The 18,318-nt window shown below is 45.7% G+C and overlaps 1 protein-coding gene across 3 annotated transcripts in view; it reads right to left on the bottom strand.

Moving 5' to 3' along the window:
* Window positions 1–7,796, bottom strand: part of spata20 (spermatogenesis associated 20) — a 63,538-nt gene extending 55,742 nt beyond the window's left edge. The window contains exons 1-7 of one of the 3 annotated variants that reach the window (XR_008078566.1): window positions 6,890–7,796; window positions 5,994–6,137; window positions 4,783–5,002; window positions 4,530–4,673; window positions 4,161–4,362; window positions 3,886–4,016; window positions 3,614–3,718 (exon numbers count right to left, since the gene is read on the bottom strand). Coding sequence is in view for 2 of the 3 variants with exons in the window: in XM_052478177.1 (XP_052334137.1) it covers window positions 3,614–3,718; window positions 3,886–4,016; window positions 4,161–4,362; window positions 4,530–4,673; window positions 4,783–5,002; window positions 5,994–6,137; window positions 6,890–7,092 (1,149 nt within the window). In the remaining variant the exon portion in view is untranslated. The remainder of the gene's footprint in view (window positions 1–3,613; window positions 3,719–3,885; window positions 4,017–4,160; window positions 4,363–4,529; window positions 4,674–4,782; window positions 5,003–5,993; window positions 6,138–6,889) is intronic. The other 2 variants (XM_052478177.1, XM_052478178.1) reach the window with 2 other exon arrangements.
* Window positions 7,797–18,318: the final 10,522 nt, after the last annotated feature.

Raw genomic sequence — 18,318 nt, forward strand, 5'->3', positions numbered from 1 at the left:
ATCTTTGTCACATGGAACCGCTCACATTCGGTGCGCTGTATAGAAGGGTGTTTTCCACTAATTGCCTTTTGGCAAATGTTTGAAAATAAGGGGTGTGGATAGGCTCAGTTGAACAACCTATTTTAGGTCCTGATGTTATTATGCAACTTGACTCTGCACTGAACATCTCTGAAGGGAAGGTGATGTGGCAAATTAGACAACTGCAGGGATCTACAGTTCAGAACCATCCTATTTGGACTACCAAGAAAAATGAGGTTGGAACTTTGGATATGGAACCAGTGTGCTTGACAGGTGGTGCCCCACCTTGCACAAAACAATGGATGCTACTAAAGATCTATTGGACATGGGTATAATTGAAAAGACACATTCTGCCGACATGCTGTTCATACTCTTTTTTGACAATGAATCAAGCTGCACAGGTCACAGCTGCTCGTTGGAACAAATGGAGCCTCCAACTGTGTTGGCTCCTAACATCATAATACAACGTGGCACACCATGTAATCCAGCTACTCTGATGTATCCTACAGATACCACATTACTTGAACACAACTGTTGTGAGTTGGTTTTGGATCAGCTCTCTGATGGGTTTACTAAGTGGCGTCTGTTGGAAAACCCTGAGATTATCTCATACACAGACGGTTCAGGCATTGTGGAGGGGGGTGTGAGGAAGGCTGGGTAGTTCCTACAATGGACAATGTGATAGTGACAGGCACGTTACCTGCAGTAACATCAGCAGAGGTGGCGGAATTAGTGGAAAAACACCTAATATCTACACAGACTCAAGGTATGCTTTTGGTGTTTACCCATGATTTTGGAAAACAGAGGATTCATGACATCACTGGGAGCTCCTGTGAAGAATGGACCAGAGGTGAGAGCTCTACTGAATTATCTCCAGTTACCTGGACAAGTTGCAATTTTGAAAATGAAAACAAATGAAAAAATATTTACAGACCAGAGTAAAGGTAATGAGTTGGCTGACAAAGTTGCCAGGGCGGCTGCCAATAGAACACCTCTTTCACCTAAACTGATTAGGAGATACACATTGGATACATTTCAACACATTAGAGATATGCAAAGCAGTGCACCAAAAGATGAAGTGTGGGAATGGATGGCTGTAGGATAGTCACAGTGGGTACAACATTTCCAATGCACTTCCTTATGAACTCACTCACTGAATCAGCATATAGATTGATATTATTCTCTGAGGCTGCCCGGAACATTTCCCAGTCTGCATGATCAAAACAATCTTGAAGCATGGATTCCGATTGGTCAGACCAGCATTGAATAGTTCTTGTCACGGGTACTTCCTGTTTGAGTTTCTGCCTATAGGATGGGAGGATCAAAATGGAGTCATGGTCAGATTTACTGAAAGGAAGGACGGGAGAGGGCCTTGTATGCATCGTAGAAGTTAGAGTAGCAGTGATCCAGTGTATTGCCCACACAAGTTCTACAATCAATATGCTGATAGAATTTAGTTAGCCTTGTTCTCAAATTTGCTTGTTAAAATCCCCAGCTACAATAAATGCAGCCTCAGGATATATGGTTTCCAGTTTGCATAGAGTCCAGTGAAGTTCCTTGAGGGGGGATATGACAATAACCAACGAGAATTCTCTTGGGGGAAAATATGGTCGGCATTTGCTTGTGAGGAATTCTAGGTCAGGTGAACAAAAGGACTGAGTTCCTGTATGCCACTGCTGGCTTGCTTCTGAAGCTAAGCAGGGTTGGTCCTGGTCAGTTCCTGGATGGGAGACCAGGTGCTGCTGGAAGTGGTGTTGGAGGGCCAGTAGGAGGCACTCTTTCCTCTGGTCTAAAAAATATCCCAATGCCCCAGGGCAGTGATTGGGGACACTGCCCTGTGTCGGGGGATGTTAAACGGGTGTCCTGACTCTCTGAGGTCATTAAAAGATCCCATGGCACTTTTCGTAAGAGTAGGGGTGTTAACCCTGATGTCCTGGCAAAATTCCCAATCTGGCCCTCAAACCATCACGGTCACCTATTAATCCACAGTTTACAATTGGCTCATTCATCCCTGTAACTATTCCCCAGGTTGTTGCTGTAAATGAGAATGTGTTCTCTGGCAATATATTTTTAAATGTTGTTACGATTACATCATGAGGCATACACCCCCGCCCTTCTTCCCAGAGAGATGTTAATTTCTGTCGGCGCGACTCATAAAGAATCCCAGTGGCTGTACCGACTCCGACAACATATCCCGAGAGAGCCATGTTTCCTTGAAACAGAGTATGTCTCTGGAAAGCAACCCTTGCCCTAATTTAGTCTACCTTGTTATGTGGAGATTGGAGAGTAATATAATCGGTAGAGGTGGGTGGTGTGCAGGCCTCCGAAGTCTGATAAGGAGCCTGCTCAATCTACCACTTCTGCGGCTACGTTTTTTTAGGTCCGCCTCTGGAATGATATCCAATGCCCTGGGTGGTGGTGCGAACAAAGGATGCGCTTTGTGAAAGTCGTATTCCTGGTCATCATGTTGGTAAGTTGATGTCGCTCTGATATCCAATAGTTCTTCCCGGCTGTATGTAATAACACTTAAGAAATAATACATACAAAAACTAAATACTGCATAGTTTCCTAAGGACTAGAAACGAGGTCACCCTCTCTGTCGGCGCCATCTTGCTTTTATTAGCTTCATTACATAAGTTGCATGTTCAATAACTGGCTAGAGCATTTTGACTATAAGACGATAGGCTTGCTATTGTGGTTTGTTTTCATTAAGCTCTTATTGAAAAGTGTCAATTTCTTGTATGCATCCATAGTATTTTCTGTTGTTCGCATCATTTTACTGTTTGACATTGTTTTACCGTTTGCTGACCGGTTAATGAGCGTAAGTTAGTCGGCAGCAAAATGTACCGAAATATGTATCCTTATAATTGCTATGCATATAGACTCACAATCACACAATATGCTACAGCTCACTTCACAGCTTCCCCGGGAGGCTACAGCTCACTTCATAGCTTCCCCGGGAGGCTACAGCTCACTTCACAGCTTCCCCGGGAGGCTACAGCTCACTTCACAGCTTCCCCGGGAGGCTACAGCTCACGTCACAGCTTCCCCGGGAGGCTACAGCTCACTTCACAGCTTCCCCGGGAGGCTACAGCTCACTTCACAGCTTCCCCGGGAGGCTACAGCTCACTTCACAGCTTCCCCGGGAGGCTACAGCTCACTTCACAGCTTCCCCGGGAGGCTACAGCTCACTTCACAGCTTCCCCGGGAGGCTACAGCTCACTTCACAGCTTCCCCGGGAGGCTACAGCTCACTTCACAGCTTCCCCAGGAGGCTACAGCTCACTTCACAGCTTCCCCGGGAGGCTACAGCTCACTTCACAGCTTCCCCGGGAGGCTACAGCTCACTTCACAGCTTCCCCAGGAAACTAAGTTATTGTAGCCTCCCGCGGACAAAGAGGTTCGCTTCTGCTGCAGCTTTCCCTGTAAAATATTGCACGCTTTGCGGCAGTGGTTCGAATTGCTATACATACCCTTCACATGATGTGACATCCCCTAACAGAGTTTATTAATCTAGGCGAATTCTGCTGACTAAGACTTTTTTGGCAAAACGATTAAACGATGTGGCTGCCACACAAACACACGCATGCACACACCTGGTAGGCGCTGATGTAGGCCACAGCCAGCTGGGCCTGGTCATAAAGCATCTTCTCAAAGTGGGGAACGTGCCAGGATGAGTCTGTAGAGTAACGATGGAACCCCTGCAAGAGAGGAAGATAGGGAGAGAAAGAAAGAAACGAATGAGAAATACAACAAACGTTCTCCTCTTGCTCATGCCAGCTGTGTTGTGGTGTGCTGTGTGTAGTGGAGTAGCATGTCCTAGGAACGATGGCAAAGTGGCGTTAGTGTGAATAATGAGAGTATGTACCTGTGCCACATGGTCGTGGATGCCCCCCAGGGCCATCATGCGGAGTGTGTGTAGGGTCATCTGGAGCGCCTCGGACCCCTCAGTGGACGAACGGTTCACAGACCAAAATGACATAAGGAACATCAGATTCACTACAGAAAGAGAGGCAGAAGGAAAGTGGGAGAGAGAAAGAGACCGTGAGATAGAAAGAGGAGAGAGAGCAACAGTCAGACACAGACAGACAGAGACACAAAGACAAAAAGAAAGAACTGGAGAACTCCTGTGTGCGTATGTACCTGGTGAGGGGAACTTAGGTGCATCCCTGAATCCTCCATATTCCTCCTCATAGGAGTGTGCGAGCTGTACGAAGCAGCGATTGGCTACATCATGGGCTGGGGGTGGGGTTTCCCCTGGGTTAGCTGCGATAGAGGTTCCCTTCTTCAGAGCTTCTATAACTCTCTCACCACTTGACTCCAACGCTTCACGGTTATCCTGCCACTGAAAGGGAGAGGAACACACACGGTTGTTACAGCACTAATATCTTTGCCACTTACACACCCAACAAGCTACTTGGCATATCCATGTAGGCTACTGTATACACACATTTGAACTTTGTAAAGTGCTGTATTTGTAGAGTTCAAATACAGCTTGGACATTGTTATGACCTGCTCCATAATTCTGGTCAAGACAGTTTTGAGTCCAGGTCTCCGGCCACTGTCCTTTGGGGGGAAGTAGGTGCCCCCAATGAAAGGTCGTAGGTCAGGGGTCAGCCACACACTCATCGGCCAACCACCACCTCCGCTGGTTGCCTAGGGACCAGGGACAGCAACACAGATTAACAAACACAGCAGATATGGGGACTTGATTACTACAGGTTTACACACACAGGCACACAAACATTCACGCAGCCACACACACCTGCACGAAGGTCATGTAGACTTTGTCCACATCAGGTCTCTCTTCACGGTCAACTTTAATACAGACAAAGTTGTCACTGAGGGTCTTTCCAATCTCCTCGTCCTCGAAGGACTCTCTCTCCATCACATGGCACCAGTGACACGTAGAGTAGCCCACTGACAGGAAGATAGGCTTGTCTTCACTCCTGGCTTTGTCAAAAGCCTCTTGTCCCCATGGATACCTGGGAGGTGGGATAGATTCATGTATTTAACTGGCACTATCTTATATTAGTTTACATATACTGAACAAAAATATAAAAACGCAACATGCAACAATTTCAAAGACTTTGGTGAATTACAGTTAATCAGGAAATCAGTCAACTGAAATAAAAGCATCAGACCCTAATCTATGGATTTCACATGACTGGGCAGGGGTGCAGTCATTGGTGAGCCTGGAAGGGCACAGGGCCACCCACTTAGCAGCCAGGCTCACCCACTGGGGAGCCAGGTCCAGCCAATCAGAATGTGTTTTCCCCTCACAAAATGGCTTTATTACAGACACAAATACTCCTCAGCACCACACTCAACCCCCCCTCAGTGGATCCCACAGGTGAAGAAGCCAGATGTGGAGGTCCTGGGCTGGAGTGGTTACACGTGGTCTGCGGTTGTGAGGTCAGTTGGACATACTGCCAAATTCTCTAAAACGACGTTGGAGACAGTTTATGCTAGAGAAATGAACATTAAATTATCTGGCAACAGCTCTGGTGGACATTCCTGCAGTCAGCCTGCCAATTGTACGCTCCCTCAAAACTTGAGACATCTGTGGCATTGTGTTGTGACAAAAGTGCACATTTTAAAGTGGCCTTTTATTGTCCCCAGCACAAGGGGCACCTGTGTAATGATCATGCTGTTTAATCAGCTTCTTGATATGCCACACCTGTCAAGTGGATGAATTATCTTAGAAAAGGAAAACTGCTCACTAACAGGGATATAAAAAAGTGCACACACATTTTGGAAGAAATAAGCTTTTTGTGCGTATGGGAGGGGAAAAAAATTCAGCTCATGAAACATGGGACCAACACTTTACATGTTGTATTTATATTTCTGATCAGTGTAGTCCATTAGATTTAGATTAGTCCTACTGGTGAAAGAGAATAATAAGTGGACTAACCCTCCAGTCCACGGATTGTGTGTGTGTGTGCGTGTGTGTGTGTGTGTGTGTGTCTAACCCACCAGTCCACCGGGTTGTGTGCGTGTTGCAGCAGGTAAGGGGACCTCTCCTGTCCCAGGCGGTTGGGGGGTCTCTGGGGAGTGGACGGGGGGCTACCCTGCCCCTCGCTCCCAGACGCCATACTCAGACTTGCTCTGCTTGTCATACTGGTGGTTCAAGTGAAACACAGAGGTAGCACAGTTTGTAAACTACAACAAAATGACTGACTGAAAATAACATTCTGTGGAGTGTGCCATCAATGCCATCAAACCTGTCCATGTTAGCTAAATCACATGTTATGTTTATAGAAAGGTTATTGCTGGGTGAACTGCGTGCATACTTGGCATGTACGGTATGAGTGCTGCATGATATCAATGTTGGCTAAACAATAGCAGCTTACTATAATCGTTAGCTACTGTAGCTAGTTAGCTAGCTACAGTAGCTACTTCCTCCATGCACGAGCCCTATCAAGTGACAGCTGTCAAAACCACAGTGCTGGCTGTCAAGCATGCTAAAAACACTAGCCTTTGAGCTAGCATGGTTTTTAGTTCTCCAAACTTGCAGAACACACCGTAAAGCATAACCGTGTTATGTCCAGTGTTCACTGGCAATCGTGTCAACACTGCAAAGAGTATCATCAGGTGTATTTACAATTGGGTAAATAGCTAGCTGGCTAGACCAAGGACGAATGGCATCTAGCCTGCTAGCTAGCTAACAACAGCTCATACAAAACCACTTGGCGACCCGCTAACTCCCCAGGCGAGACAATGATGTAATCCACAGCTAATCAATCGTTGCATTATTGTAGCTAGCTGACGTTAGCTAGTTTGCGATTAATGATTTAATTTGACAAGTCAGTCGCAAGATGTCACGTCCTAGGCGATTGTCATGTTATGTGTCTTTTCATTAGCTACTTTACCTGAAGCAGTATTGGGACGTCCTGGGACTCAGCAGCGAGGGGGACTTGTCGCTGGCAGGGGGTGGTGTGAGCCCGCTGATGTCCCGACTCTGTTCTGGGCTGTGCGACTTGTTGTCACCTCCCAGGAGAACGATACTTAGCAGGCGAGCTGGGTCAACGCGGCTATTTTTTGACGAGGACCGTGACCATGCGAGTCTTAACATCTTAATCCAATGTGCCTTGTCAAAGGGCTGGCTGGCTCAGTGGAGGTTTGCCTACTTTGCTTAACACGGCAAGTGCAACTCTCCGACCAACCAACTATGACAGTTGTCACTGACTTTGGGAAGTGTTGCCAACTATTGTTTTGTTTGTGAAAATCGCTATTGGCTCCTTGTTTTGACGCTAGAAGTCGCTAGACTATGTTTGGCCGTCGCCGCGTCGACGTCACAGCACCTATTTGCCTTGGTGCAGAACAGATGCGGTCCCCGACGTAGCGTTTTCACACCCTCTCCCGCCGCACATCTCCTCCACTTGTGCGTCCTTGCCTGTGTGTGGGACTTCTGTTGCACAGACAGCTTCTCCCGCTCTCGTTTGCGTCAGAATTCGGTGAGAAAAGTCTCCAAATGCTTCATGCTATAGCTTCGTTCTATAGCTAGAGGACTCCTGATATCTCCAGGAGTACTGAGTATACTTTTTGTCTTTATTTTGTCGTTGTCTAATACCATAGGAGGAGCTGTAGGAGGACGGGAAATTTGTAATGGTTGAAATGTAAAAGGGGCATATCGAACATATGGAAACCACATGTTTGACTCAGTTACATTAATTCCATTTCAGCCATTACAATGAGCCTGTCCAGGCACCAGCCTCCGCTGTCTATTACTGAATATTTTTTCTAGCTAGGGCCATGTACTTTAGGTGTTGCCTGTCTTCCCAGTAGCCTCCTTGGCGTGTGAACTGCTGACTGCTCATAACATGCAGTTGATTGTTGACACATCAACCAGGATTAAGGGGCAGGGCAATTTGTGACCTTGTTTTGGTAGTCAGTCAGTCAGGCTGTATTGGAGGGGGAGTTGTTTCACCTCTTCTGAGTGTACATAACCAGTTTCTCAGGCTCCATCTCTGTGTGCTTCGTTCTATAGATAGAGGACTGCTGATATCACTCCTGGAGTGATAAGTATAATTTGTCTTTATTTGTTGTTGTCTAGCACCGTCTTTTTACAAGCTAGGGCCGTCACCGTCAAGTGCTGCCTCTTCGCAGTAGCCAACTTGGTGTGTGAACTGCTGACTGCTCATAACGTGCAGAATGATCAACAAGGATTTGTGAATGTACACTGAACAAAAATATAAATGCAACATGTAAAGTGTTGGTTTTATGAGTTGAAATAAAAGATCCCATAAATGTTAAATTTAAAAGCTTATTTTACACCAATTCTGTGCAGAACTTTGTTTACATTCCTGTTAGAAAACATTTATCCTTTGCCAAGATAATCCATCCATGTGACAGGTGTGGCATATCAAGAAGCTGATTAGACTCCATGATCATTACACAGGTGCACCTTGTGCTGGGGGACAATAAAAACCCACTCTTAAAAAGTGCACTTTTGTCACACAACATAGTGCCACAGATGTCTCGAGTTTAGGGAGCGTGCAATTGGCATGCTGACTGCAGGAATGTACACCAGAGCTGTTGCCAGATAATGTAATGTTCATTTCTCTACCATAAGCCGCCTCCAACATTGTTTTGGAGAATTTGGCAGTACGTCCTGCCGGTCTCACAGCCACAGACCACGTGTAACCATGCCAGCCTAAGACCTCCACATCCTGTTTATTCACCTGAGGGATCATTTGAGAGCAGCTACATGGACAGCTGATGAAACTGAATTTGCACAACTGAAGAATTTCTGCACAAACTGACAGAAACCATCCCAGGGAGATTCATCTGTAGGATCAGTGTCCTCACAAGGGTCTTGACCTGACTGCAGTTCGGTAACCAACTTCAGTGGGCAAATGCTCACCTTTGATGGCCACTGGCATCAAATAAGGGTGCTCCTCACGAATCCCAGTTTCAACTGTACCGGGCAGATGGAAGACAGCCTGTATGGCGTTGTGTGGGTGAGCAGTTTGCTGATGTCAACATTGTAAACAGAGTGCCCCGTGGTGGCGGTGGGGTTATGGTATGGGCAGGCAGACATACGCTAGAGACAACAAACACAATTGAATTTTATCAATGGCAATTTGAATGCACAGAGATACAACTAAGACTAAGTTGTTCTGCGTAGTTGTTCGATGAAGGCTCCACTCTCACTTGAGTATCTTAGTTATTCTCTGCTCTTTTGTAGCTTTGGCAACTGTGTTTTCTATACCTGTTCGCTCCTCTCCCTGTTAGCTTTATAGACGCTCCCGACCCTGAGCTGCAGCCCTTCTAATTTAGTGTACCTGTGCGCATAACCCATGTGGAATTCTGGGTCTCTTGTAACGTTTGGAACTGCCGATCTGTGGTCAAGAACGCAGAGTTCAGCCTAAGCTGCCCTTCAGTCTCTTTCATTTTTGGCCCTGATCACTCCAGAGAACACTGCTACTCAAGCTGATCTCTCTTCATCTGACTATGTTTTCTCTCATAGTCCAAGAGGAAATGGTTGTCGCGGGGATGGCACAGGGCCACTCATAACTGGAGATTTTATATTTTCTACCCCTCACCTGTCCATCACTTTCACTTGTCCACTCAAGCTTAACATTGTCATCTATTGCTCACCAGGTGCCCTTGGAGAGTTCCTCAATGAGCTTGACACCTTATTAAGCTAATTTCCTGACGATGGCTCACCGCTCTTCGTATTTGGCGACTTCAACCTCCTGTCTTCTGCCTTCGATTAATTTCTTTCCAACCCTCTTTCCCCTCTTTGCCTCTTTTGACCTCACCCCTTCCTAATCCCCTCCAACTCAGAAGACAGGCAATACACCTATTAACAGACTCACTGCAGCCCCCCCAGGTCTCTGATCACTGTAGTTTCCATTTGTCTCCCTTTCCTTCAACCCTAGCCACTCAGCTCCTACCCAGATGGTAATGCGCTGTCGCAATCTTCGCTCTCTCTCTCTCCCTCTTTTCTATCCTATTATCTCTTCCTTTTGCTGAATCCTTCTCCCTCCTGTTAAATCCTTCTCCCTCCTGTCTCCTGATTCTGCCTCTTTGACCCAACTCTCCTCCCATTCCGCATCCTATGACTCGCACTGTCCCCTTTCCTCCCAGACGGCTCGGCACTCCTCTCCTGCTCCATGGCTGAGTGGCACTCCTCTCCTGCTCCATGGCTGAGTGACTCATTACGAGCTTACAGATCAGGGCTGCGGGCAGCTGAGTGAAAATGGGGGGGAAACGATATTTCCAGAGGACCTATCATTCTTTCCCTCCCTCCTCTCTACCTTGTCTTTGTCTGTATCTGCTGCTAAAGCCACTTTCTATCAATCTAAATTTCAAGCTTCTACCTCTAACAATAGGAAACTCTCTTTTCCAACTTTTTCCAACTCGTGGACTCTTTTCCCTTCTCCCTCTCTGTGGACGACTTTGTCATCAACATTGAAAACAAGATTGATGACATTCACTCAGCCTATTGAGTCCACTGGTCCCACTCACACAGAATTACCCAACGCCTTGACCTCTTTCTCGCTCTCACTCTCTCCCTCTCTCTCCCCCCTCTCTCTCCAGATGAAATCCTGTAACTAGTGATGTATGGCCGCCCAACAACCTGCTCGCTCGACCCCATCCCCTCCTCCTTTCTCCAGACCATCTCTGGAGACCTCCCATTCATCAACTCATCCCTGACCACTGGCTACATCCCCTCTGACTTCAAAATGGCCCGTCACCTCCCTCAAGCTACACTCGACTCATCTGACGTCAAAAACTATAGACCTGTATGCCTTTCCATGCTGTCTCTGATCAACTTTCTCGTTATCGCTGTCAGAACGATCTTCTTGACTCTAACCAATCAGGCTTCAAGATGGGTCACTCAACCAAGACTGCTCTTCTCGCTGTCACGGAGGCTCTCCCCGCTGCCAAAGCTGACGCTCTCTCCTCTGGTCTTATCCTCCTAGATCTATCCGCTGCCTTTGACACTGTGAACCATCAGATCCTCCTCTCCACCCTCAGGGATGAGAGTGTCAGGCTCTGCACACTCTTGGATTGCATCTTACCTGGCAGGCCGCTCCAACTAGGTGATGTGGAGAGGATCTGTGTCTGCACTACATACTCTCACTACTGGTGTCCCCCAGGGCTTGGTCCTAGGCCAAGCCCTGGGGGACATCATATTCTCTCTATACAGCAAGTCACTCGTCTCCATTATATCCTCACATGGTCTCTCCTACCATTGCTATGCGGATGACACTCAACTACTTTTCTCCTTTTTCCCCTTCTGACACCCAGGTGGCGACACGCATCTCTACCCACCACCTCAAGCACAACTTCGACAAGACGGAGCTGCTCTTCCTCCCGGGGAAGGCTTGACCCTCAAAGACCTCTTCATCACTGTTGACAACGCCACAGTGTCGCTCTCCCAGAGTGCAAAGAACCTTGGCGTGACCCTGGACGACACCCTGTTGTTCTCTGCAAACATCAAAGCAGTGACTCGCTCCTGCAGGTTCATGCACAACATCCGTAGAGTACGACCCCAGCTCACACAGAAAGCGGTGCAGGTCCTAATCCAGGCACTTGTCATCTCCCGTCTGGACTAGTGCAAATCTCTGATGGCTGGCCTCCCTGTTTGTGCCATCAAACCCCTGCAACTTATCCAGAATGCTGCAGCCTGCCTGGTTTTCAACCTTCCCAAGTTCTTTCATGACACCCCGCTCCTCCACATACTTCACTGGCTTCCAGTTGAAGCTCGCATCCACTACAAGACCATGCTGCTCGTCCATGGAGCAGCAAGAGGAAATGCCCCTCCCTACCTTCAGCCTATGCTCAAACCCTACACCCCAACCTGAGCAACCCCTACGGGAGGGCAGCTCCTGCTCAGCCCAGTCCAAGCACTTCTCTGTCCTGGTACTCGAATGGTGGAACCAGCTTCCCTCTGAAGCTAGGACGGCGAGTTCAAAGAGTATTTTAAATAGCCCCCCACAAAAAAGATATACAGCACTTCTAGCTCTGACTTTGTTGATAGCTACTTTATTGAGGAAAAGTGTACTTACTATGCCTGTGATATGTGGTTGTCCCACCAAGCTATCTTAAGATGAATAACTAACTATATGTCGCTCTGGATAAGAGCGTCTGCTAAATGGCTAAAATGTAAATGTAGAAACTCTCGGTGACAAAACACCCCAAAGTCGCTGGAGGGTCCAGAGAAACTGGCTAAATATAGAGATAAAGTCGCCTTTGAGTAGTTACATGATTGGCCACATGGTGGCACTATAGGAAAGGGAATGGGTGCACATTATTTTTGGTTTGATCATGCAGTGCATGCTTTATTCATAATCAAAGTATGTATGAACCAAACAGAATACTATCAAACTACTCATAATGCTACGCCTTAGTTTATCATTTTTGGTGAACTAATAATCAATGATACACATAAAGCCCTATGCCTCACTTCCAATCCCAAACTTGCTTTAGAATAGATATTGCACTTGAGAGACACAATGTTTGCTCCTATGGATTATCGGGATATCCATCGCTGATAAGTCTTTGATTTATCCAGCCAAGGCTCACCATGTTCTGGGCTCTGTTGAAGATGGAATAGTACTGTCTGATACCACCCACGATTCGCAGGTTGGAGTGACCAGATGGAGACCAGTGTGTCAGCCATAGTAGGGGGACTGCATGGGTGGCAGAGAGAGAGAACTTGTCAAAACAATATTATGGTCACTTCAGGGCTATTTCAACTCTACTGGGAGACAGGCTGCCCATGGATGTGGAAGACCATTACTGGCTTGATAATGTTACAAATCAAATTGTATTTGTCTCATACACGCGGTTAGCAGATGTTAGTGCGAGTGTAGGTAAATGCTTGTGCTTCTAGTTCCGACAGTGTAGTAATAACCAATGAGTAATCTAACCTAACAATTCCACAACAACTACCTCATACACACAAGTGTGAAGGGATAAAGAATATGTACATAACGATATATGAATGAGGGATGGTACAGAACGGCATAGGCAAGTTCACCACATTCTGAAAAGAGGGAGAAATAGAGGGAGGAGAGAGAGAGGAATTAAGTGAGAAGAGACCATGACTTAAACAGCTTTTGCTGTGTGAGTTTTTTTTAATTAGATTTTTATTAGGATCCCCGTTAGCAGACACCAGTGGTGACAACTAGTCTTTCTCGGGTCTGACGCAGCAAAAAAAAGACATTAGACAAAATACTTTACGATTGAAATACATTGTCTGTATGTACATGTGTCTATCACATGAATGTCAGTACACACACACACACAAGTAGGTCACAAGCCCTTTTTACATCGCCTGATGCAAAAAGGGCTGTATGAATAACATCCGATTGATTGAGAGGCATTGCGCTGTGAGGTGTTGCTTCATTTGTTTTCTGAAACCAGGTTTGCTGTTCACTTGCACTACGTGAGATGGGAGTTCCATTCAATCATGACTCTGTATAATACTTTACATTTCCTTGAATTTGGTTCTGGACCTGGGTACTGTGAAAAGAGCCCTGGTAGCAATTGTGATGGGGTAAGTGTGTGTCAGTGCTGTTGACTAATGCAAACAATTTGTACATTCCAACACATCCATGTTTCTTATTTTTTTTAAAGTGATGCAGTCAGTCTTTCCTCAACTCTTAGCCAAGAGAGACTGGCATGTATAGTATTGATATTAGCCCTCTGATTACAATGAAGAGCAAAACATGCTGCTCTGTTCTGGGCCAGCTGCAGCTTAACTAGGTCCTTCTTTGTATCACTTGACCATATGACTGGACAATAATCAAGATAAGATAAAACTAGAGCCTGCAGGACTTGCTTTGTGGAGCGTGGTGTACCAAAAAAAAGCAGAGCATCTCTTTGTCACAGACAGACCTTTTCCCCATCTTTACAACCATTGAATCAATATATCTTGCTCAACAACCACACCATTCATTACCAGTTTTAGCTGAGGTCTATAAATTAGGGAATGATTAGTACAAAATACAATGCTCTTAGATTTAGAGGTGTTCAGGACCAGTTTATTACTGACCACCCATTCCAAAACAAACCGCAACTCTAAGTTTAGGGTTGCTGTGACTTCACTAGCTGTGGTTGCTGACACGTATAGGGTTGAATCATCAGCATACATGGACACACAAGCTTTGTTTAATGCCAATGGTAGGTCTTTGGCCATCTACTCTTTTCTATTTTTACCAAGTGAACTGCCCTCCGGTACATCACACTTTACATGTTTAACATTAGAGAAGCTTCCATTAAAGAAAACGATCTGTGTTGTATTAGATGCTGTAGCTCTGAATCAACAGTATGGCAGAGGTTGAATGGTCAATAATATCATAGACTGCACTGAACTCTAACAGTACAGCTCCCACGATCTTCTTATCAATTTCTTTCAACTAGTCATCAGTCTTTGTCAGTGTAGTACATGTTGAGTGCCCTTCTCTATAAGCATGCTAAAAGTCTGTTGTCATACATTGTATTTGGTCAGACAGTTTTGTTCAACTTTTTGCTAAGAGCTGGCAGCAAGCTGATGGGTCCGCATTTAGAACCCGTAAAGACCACTTTATCATTCTTAGGTAGCGGAAGGACTTTGGCTTCCCTCCAGGCCTGAGGACAAAGACTTTCCTCTAGGCTCAGATGAAATCTAAATTGTCAATGCCAGGAGGTTTGTCATTATTGATCAATAACAAAACAAAAATCCAGCTCTCCACACTAACTTTCCAAAACCTAAACTTACAATGCTTTTTCTTTCATTAGTCATTTTTTGATGCATGAATACGATGGCATTTCCTGAAAGGTGGAGGTGAATTTGTCTTTCTGCCCATAATTAGATTTAAAGAACTCAAGTTTTCTTCCATCATTCTTTATATCATTGACCGTGGCTTCATAATACAGTTTCTTCTTTTTGTTCAGTTTAGTCACACAATTTCTCAATTTGCAGTGTCAGTCAGTCAGATGTGCCACTCCTTTTTTTGCATCTCTTTCAACCATACAGTTTTTCAATTCCTCGTCAATCCATGGAGCCTTAACAGTTCTAACAGTCAGTTTTATTAACAGCTGCATGTTTATCAAGAAATGCATCAAGTGCAGTGTCTGGGTGTTCCTAATTAATCACATCAGACAAACACATTTTTAATGTCATTCACATAAGTCACACAAAAATATTTTGTATGATCTCTTATCCACTATTTTAGGCCCCGCTTCTGGAACCTTGGCTTTCCTGGATATAACAACTACATCCATTGTTCTAAAGATGTATATACCCAAAGTTCTACAGTATTAGTAAAAATTTCATCAAAACATGTGGATGATCTAGTTCCTTTAGTGTTTGTAAACACCCTGATAGGTTGATTAATAACCTGAACCAGATTACAGGCACTGGTTACAGTGAGATGCTTCCTCTTGAGTGGACAGTTACGCACGCCTTACAGACCCACCCTTGGCCTTGCTCTACTCTTGCTCTACTCTGCCAACTCCTCTAAAGGATTCTACCGCTATGGGACAAAATAGGGAGGGGAAAAGACAGACAAGACAATATGTGGGCATAGGTTCTCGATTTCTAGGGCCCGACCAGAACCATATCCTCAGAAAAATAAAATGATAAACATCTGTCCAGTGATATCCAGATTCGCACAGCTCCCTGTCCTCAGCTCCACAGCCCCAGTTCATCATCAGCACAGCTGCCCACTTCCTCACTCAAATTCGCAGGTAAGGCTTCTCGTTGTCCTCCCCACAGGGTGCCTTGATCACTGGCACACTGTGGGGGAGAACAATGTCTGGTTAGGAAAGCAGGTCAGTTCCAGAAGGTTTCTGGTAAAAGTTCCAAGACCTTCTGGTCTCACTGTTGGAATAAACTACATGGGAGCATAGGCTATACGAGGGGTTTCAACTCTTACCCTACAAAGTCTGCAGCCTGCTGTTTTTCTGTTCTACCTGATAATTAATTGCACCCACATGGTGTCACAGGTCTAAGTCAGTCGCTGATTTCGAAGGGAACAATTAAAAAGCGCAGTGGAACTGGCTTCAAAGTCCAGAGTTGAGTTTGAGGGGGCTACACTATACAACAGTGTGAGAGTATTCAAATCTTTCACTGCCTTCTAAACTGTTATGTGATTGAAATATAGGAGAATAGTAGGAATAACATACGGGATGATGCACTTGGAGTGATAGCCCACATTATGCAAGCCTACCAGATGAGCTAAATACCTTCTGTGCTCGCTTCGAGGCAAGCAACACTGAGCCATGCATGAGAGCTGTTCCAGATGACTGCATGATCTAACATTTGCAAGGCCGCAGGGACAGATTAAATACCAGGATGCGTACTCACAGCATGTGCTGGCAAGTGTCTTCACTGACATTTTTAACCGGTCTGTAATATAAACTTGTTTCAAGCAGACCACCATAGTCCGCATTCCCAAGAACACCTAGGTAACCTACCTAAATGACTATCGCCCTGTAGCACTCGCATCTATATCCATGAAATGCTTTGAAAGGCTGGCCATGGCTCACATCAACACCATCATCCCAGACACCCTGAACCCACTCCAATTCGCATACCACCCCAACAGATCGACAATCTCTATTGCACTCCACACTGCCCTCACCCACCTGGACAAAAGGGCATGCAACACTATAGTCCCCTCCAAGCTCATCACCAAGCTCAGGACCCTGGGACTGAACACCTCCCTCTACAACTGGATCCTGGACTTTCTGACGGGCCGCCCCCAGGCGGTGGAGGTAGGCAACAACACATCGCCATGCTGACCATCAACACTGGGGCCCCTCAAGGGTGTGTGCTTAGTCCCCTCCTGTACTCCCTGTTCACCAATGACTGCATGGCCTCGCACAACTCAAACACCCTCATCAAGTTTGCTGACGACACGACGGTGTTAGGACTGATCACTATGACGACCCTCCCACTCGGTCTGCCGTATTCTCTCTTTGTTCTAGTTTCCTTATTAGGATGCCGGTGGGCGGAGTTGGGAGGGTCGTCAGCTACATGGGAAACATCTGGGCCCGGTGTGTCCCAGGATAAATACACCACTTCCCCATTCATGGAAGAGACTCTCTCCATGCAGATACCTTTCTAGATTGTGTTGTGTTTCTTGGTGGTTTTTGGTTGTTTGTTTTAGCACCTTTCAACACCCTGCATTATCACATTCATGCATGCAAAACACTCACTTACACTACTGATTACTGATTACACACATTATATTCTACTTAGTTGCTTTATTTAATAAATGTTTTGTTACTCCTTATCTCCACGTTGTCTCCCTTTTGTTAGGGGCTTTGAGCCGGTTTGTGACAAGTGGGGGCTCGTCCGGGATATTTTAACGTATTGGTTTGGGAGACCATGGAGGTATGTGTTTGGTTTGCATAATTTGTTTGAGTTTGATAGGCCCAGTATTGGTTGCCTTTGTTGTTTGGTTTGTGTGCTGCGTTGGAGAGAGATAATGGTTAGTTTCCAGGACCTGCCTAGCCTGGAAACTCTTGTTCTACTTTTTGTTGGGACATCAGTCTGAGGAGGTGAGTAAATCGGCTGTGTACCTTGGTAGGAGATTTGTGTAGGGTAGTGGAACTTGCTCCCTGGAGCTATAGCCTTTTTCCCCTGATAGGCTTAGTGACATGTTTCATTTCTGGACATGTTGGGCATGGTTAAATGTTTGTTATTTTTGTGTGGTGTCTGTGGACTGAGCAGTTGTCTCGGGGGCACATCCGTGGCTTGGTGGAATTTGCCAGCATGCTGGGGAGTTCTATTTCCTTGCCAGTGGGCTACAGTGCGTAAATACCCACCGCAAATCTGCACGAAGACTAGGGTTGAGTTATTGAAGCTCCGTATCTCATCTCTCTACTGTGGTGCTCAGGGTGATTTTCATTTCTCTGGTCGTGGTCATGTGTGATGTGCTCAGCAGAGGGGTTGAGCAAGATTATTTACTAATGACTATGGTGTCTCATGAACACAAGTTCATTCGCTTTCCATCAGAGGAACTGTTAGAATTATGCACTAAAGAACAGCTGTTGAAGATCGCTGAACACTACAAGGTTGAATGATTGAAATTAGTGAAATACTGTTACGTTGGGAAGTGACTATGAATCGTTGGGAGTTGTTGTAAAAATTAAGGACACCGATGTTCTTTTCGTTGGAGTTTGTAGCTGTTGTGGTCTTCTGTGCCATGTTCCTGAATGTTTACGTGACTGACCATTGTTTGGGGTTGTCATGTTCTTGTCATTTTCTTTCTTTCCTGTCTGTTCCCTCCTGGTCTTGTGTTCTTCTTTCCTCTAAAACATTGCTTCCTATGCGCAAAGGTTGCTGAGGTCT

This window comes from Oncorhynchus keta, chromosome 24 (genome assembly GCF_023373465.1).
Source record: "Oncorhynchus keta strain PuntledgeMale-10-30-2019 chromosome 24, Oket_V2, whole genome shotgun sequence".
Lineage (NCBI taxonomy): Eukaryota > Metazoa > Chordata > Actinopteri > Salmoniformes > Salmonidae > Oncorhynchus > Oncorhynchus keta.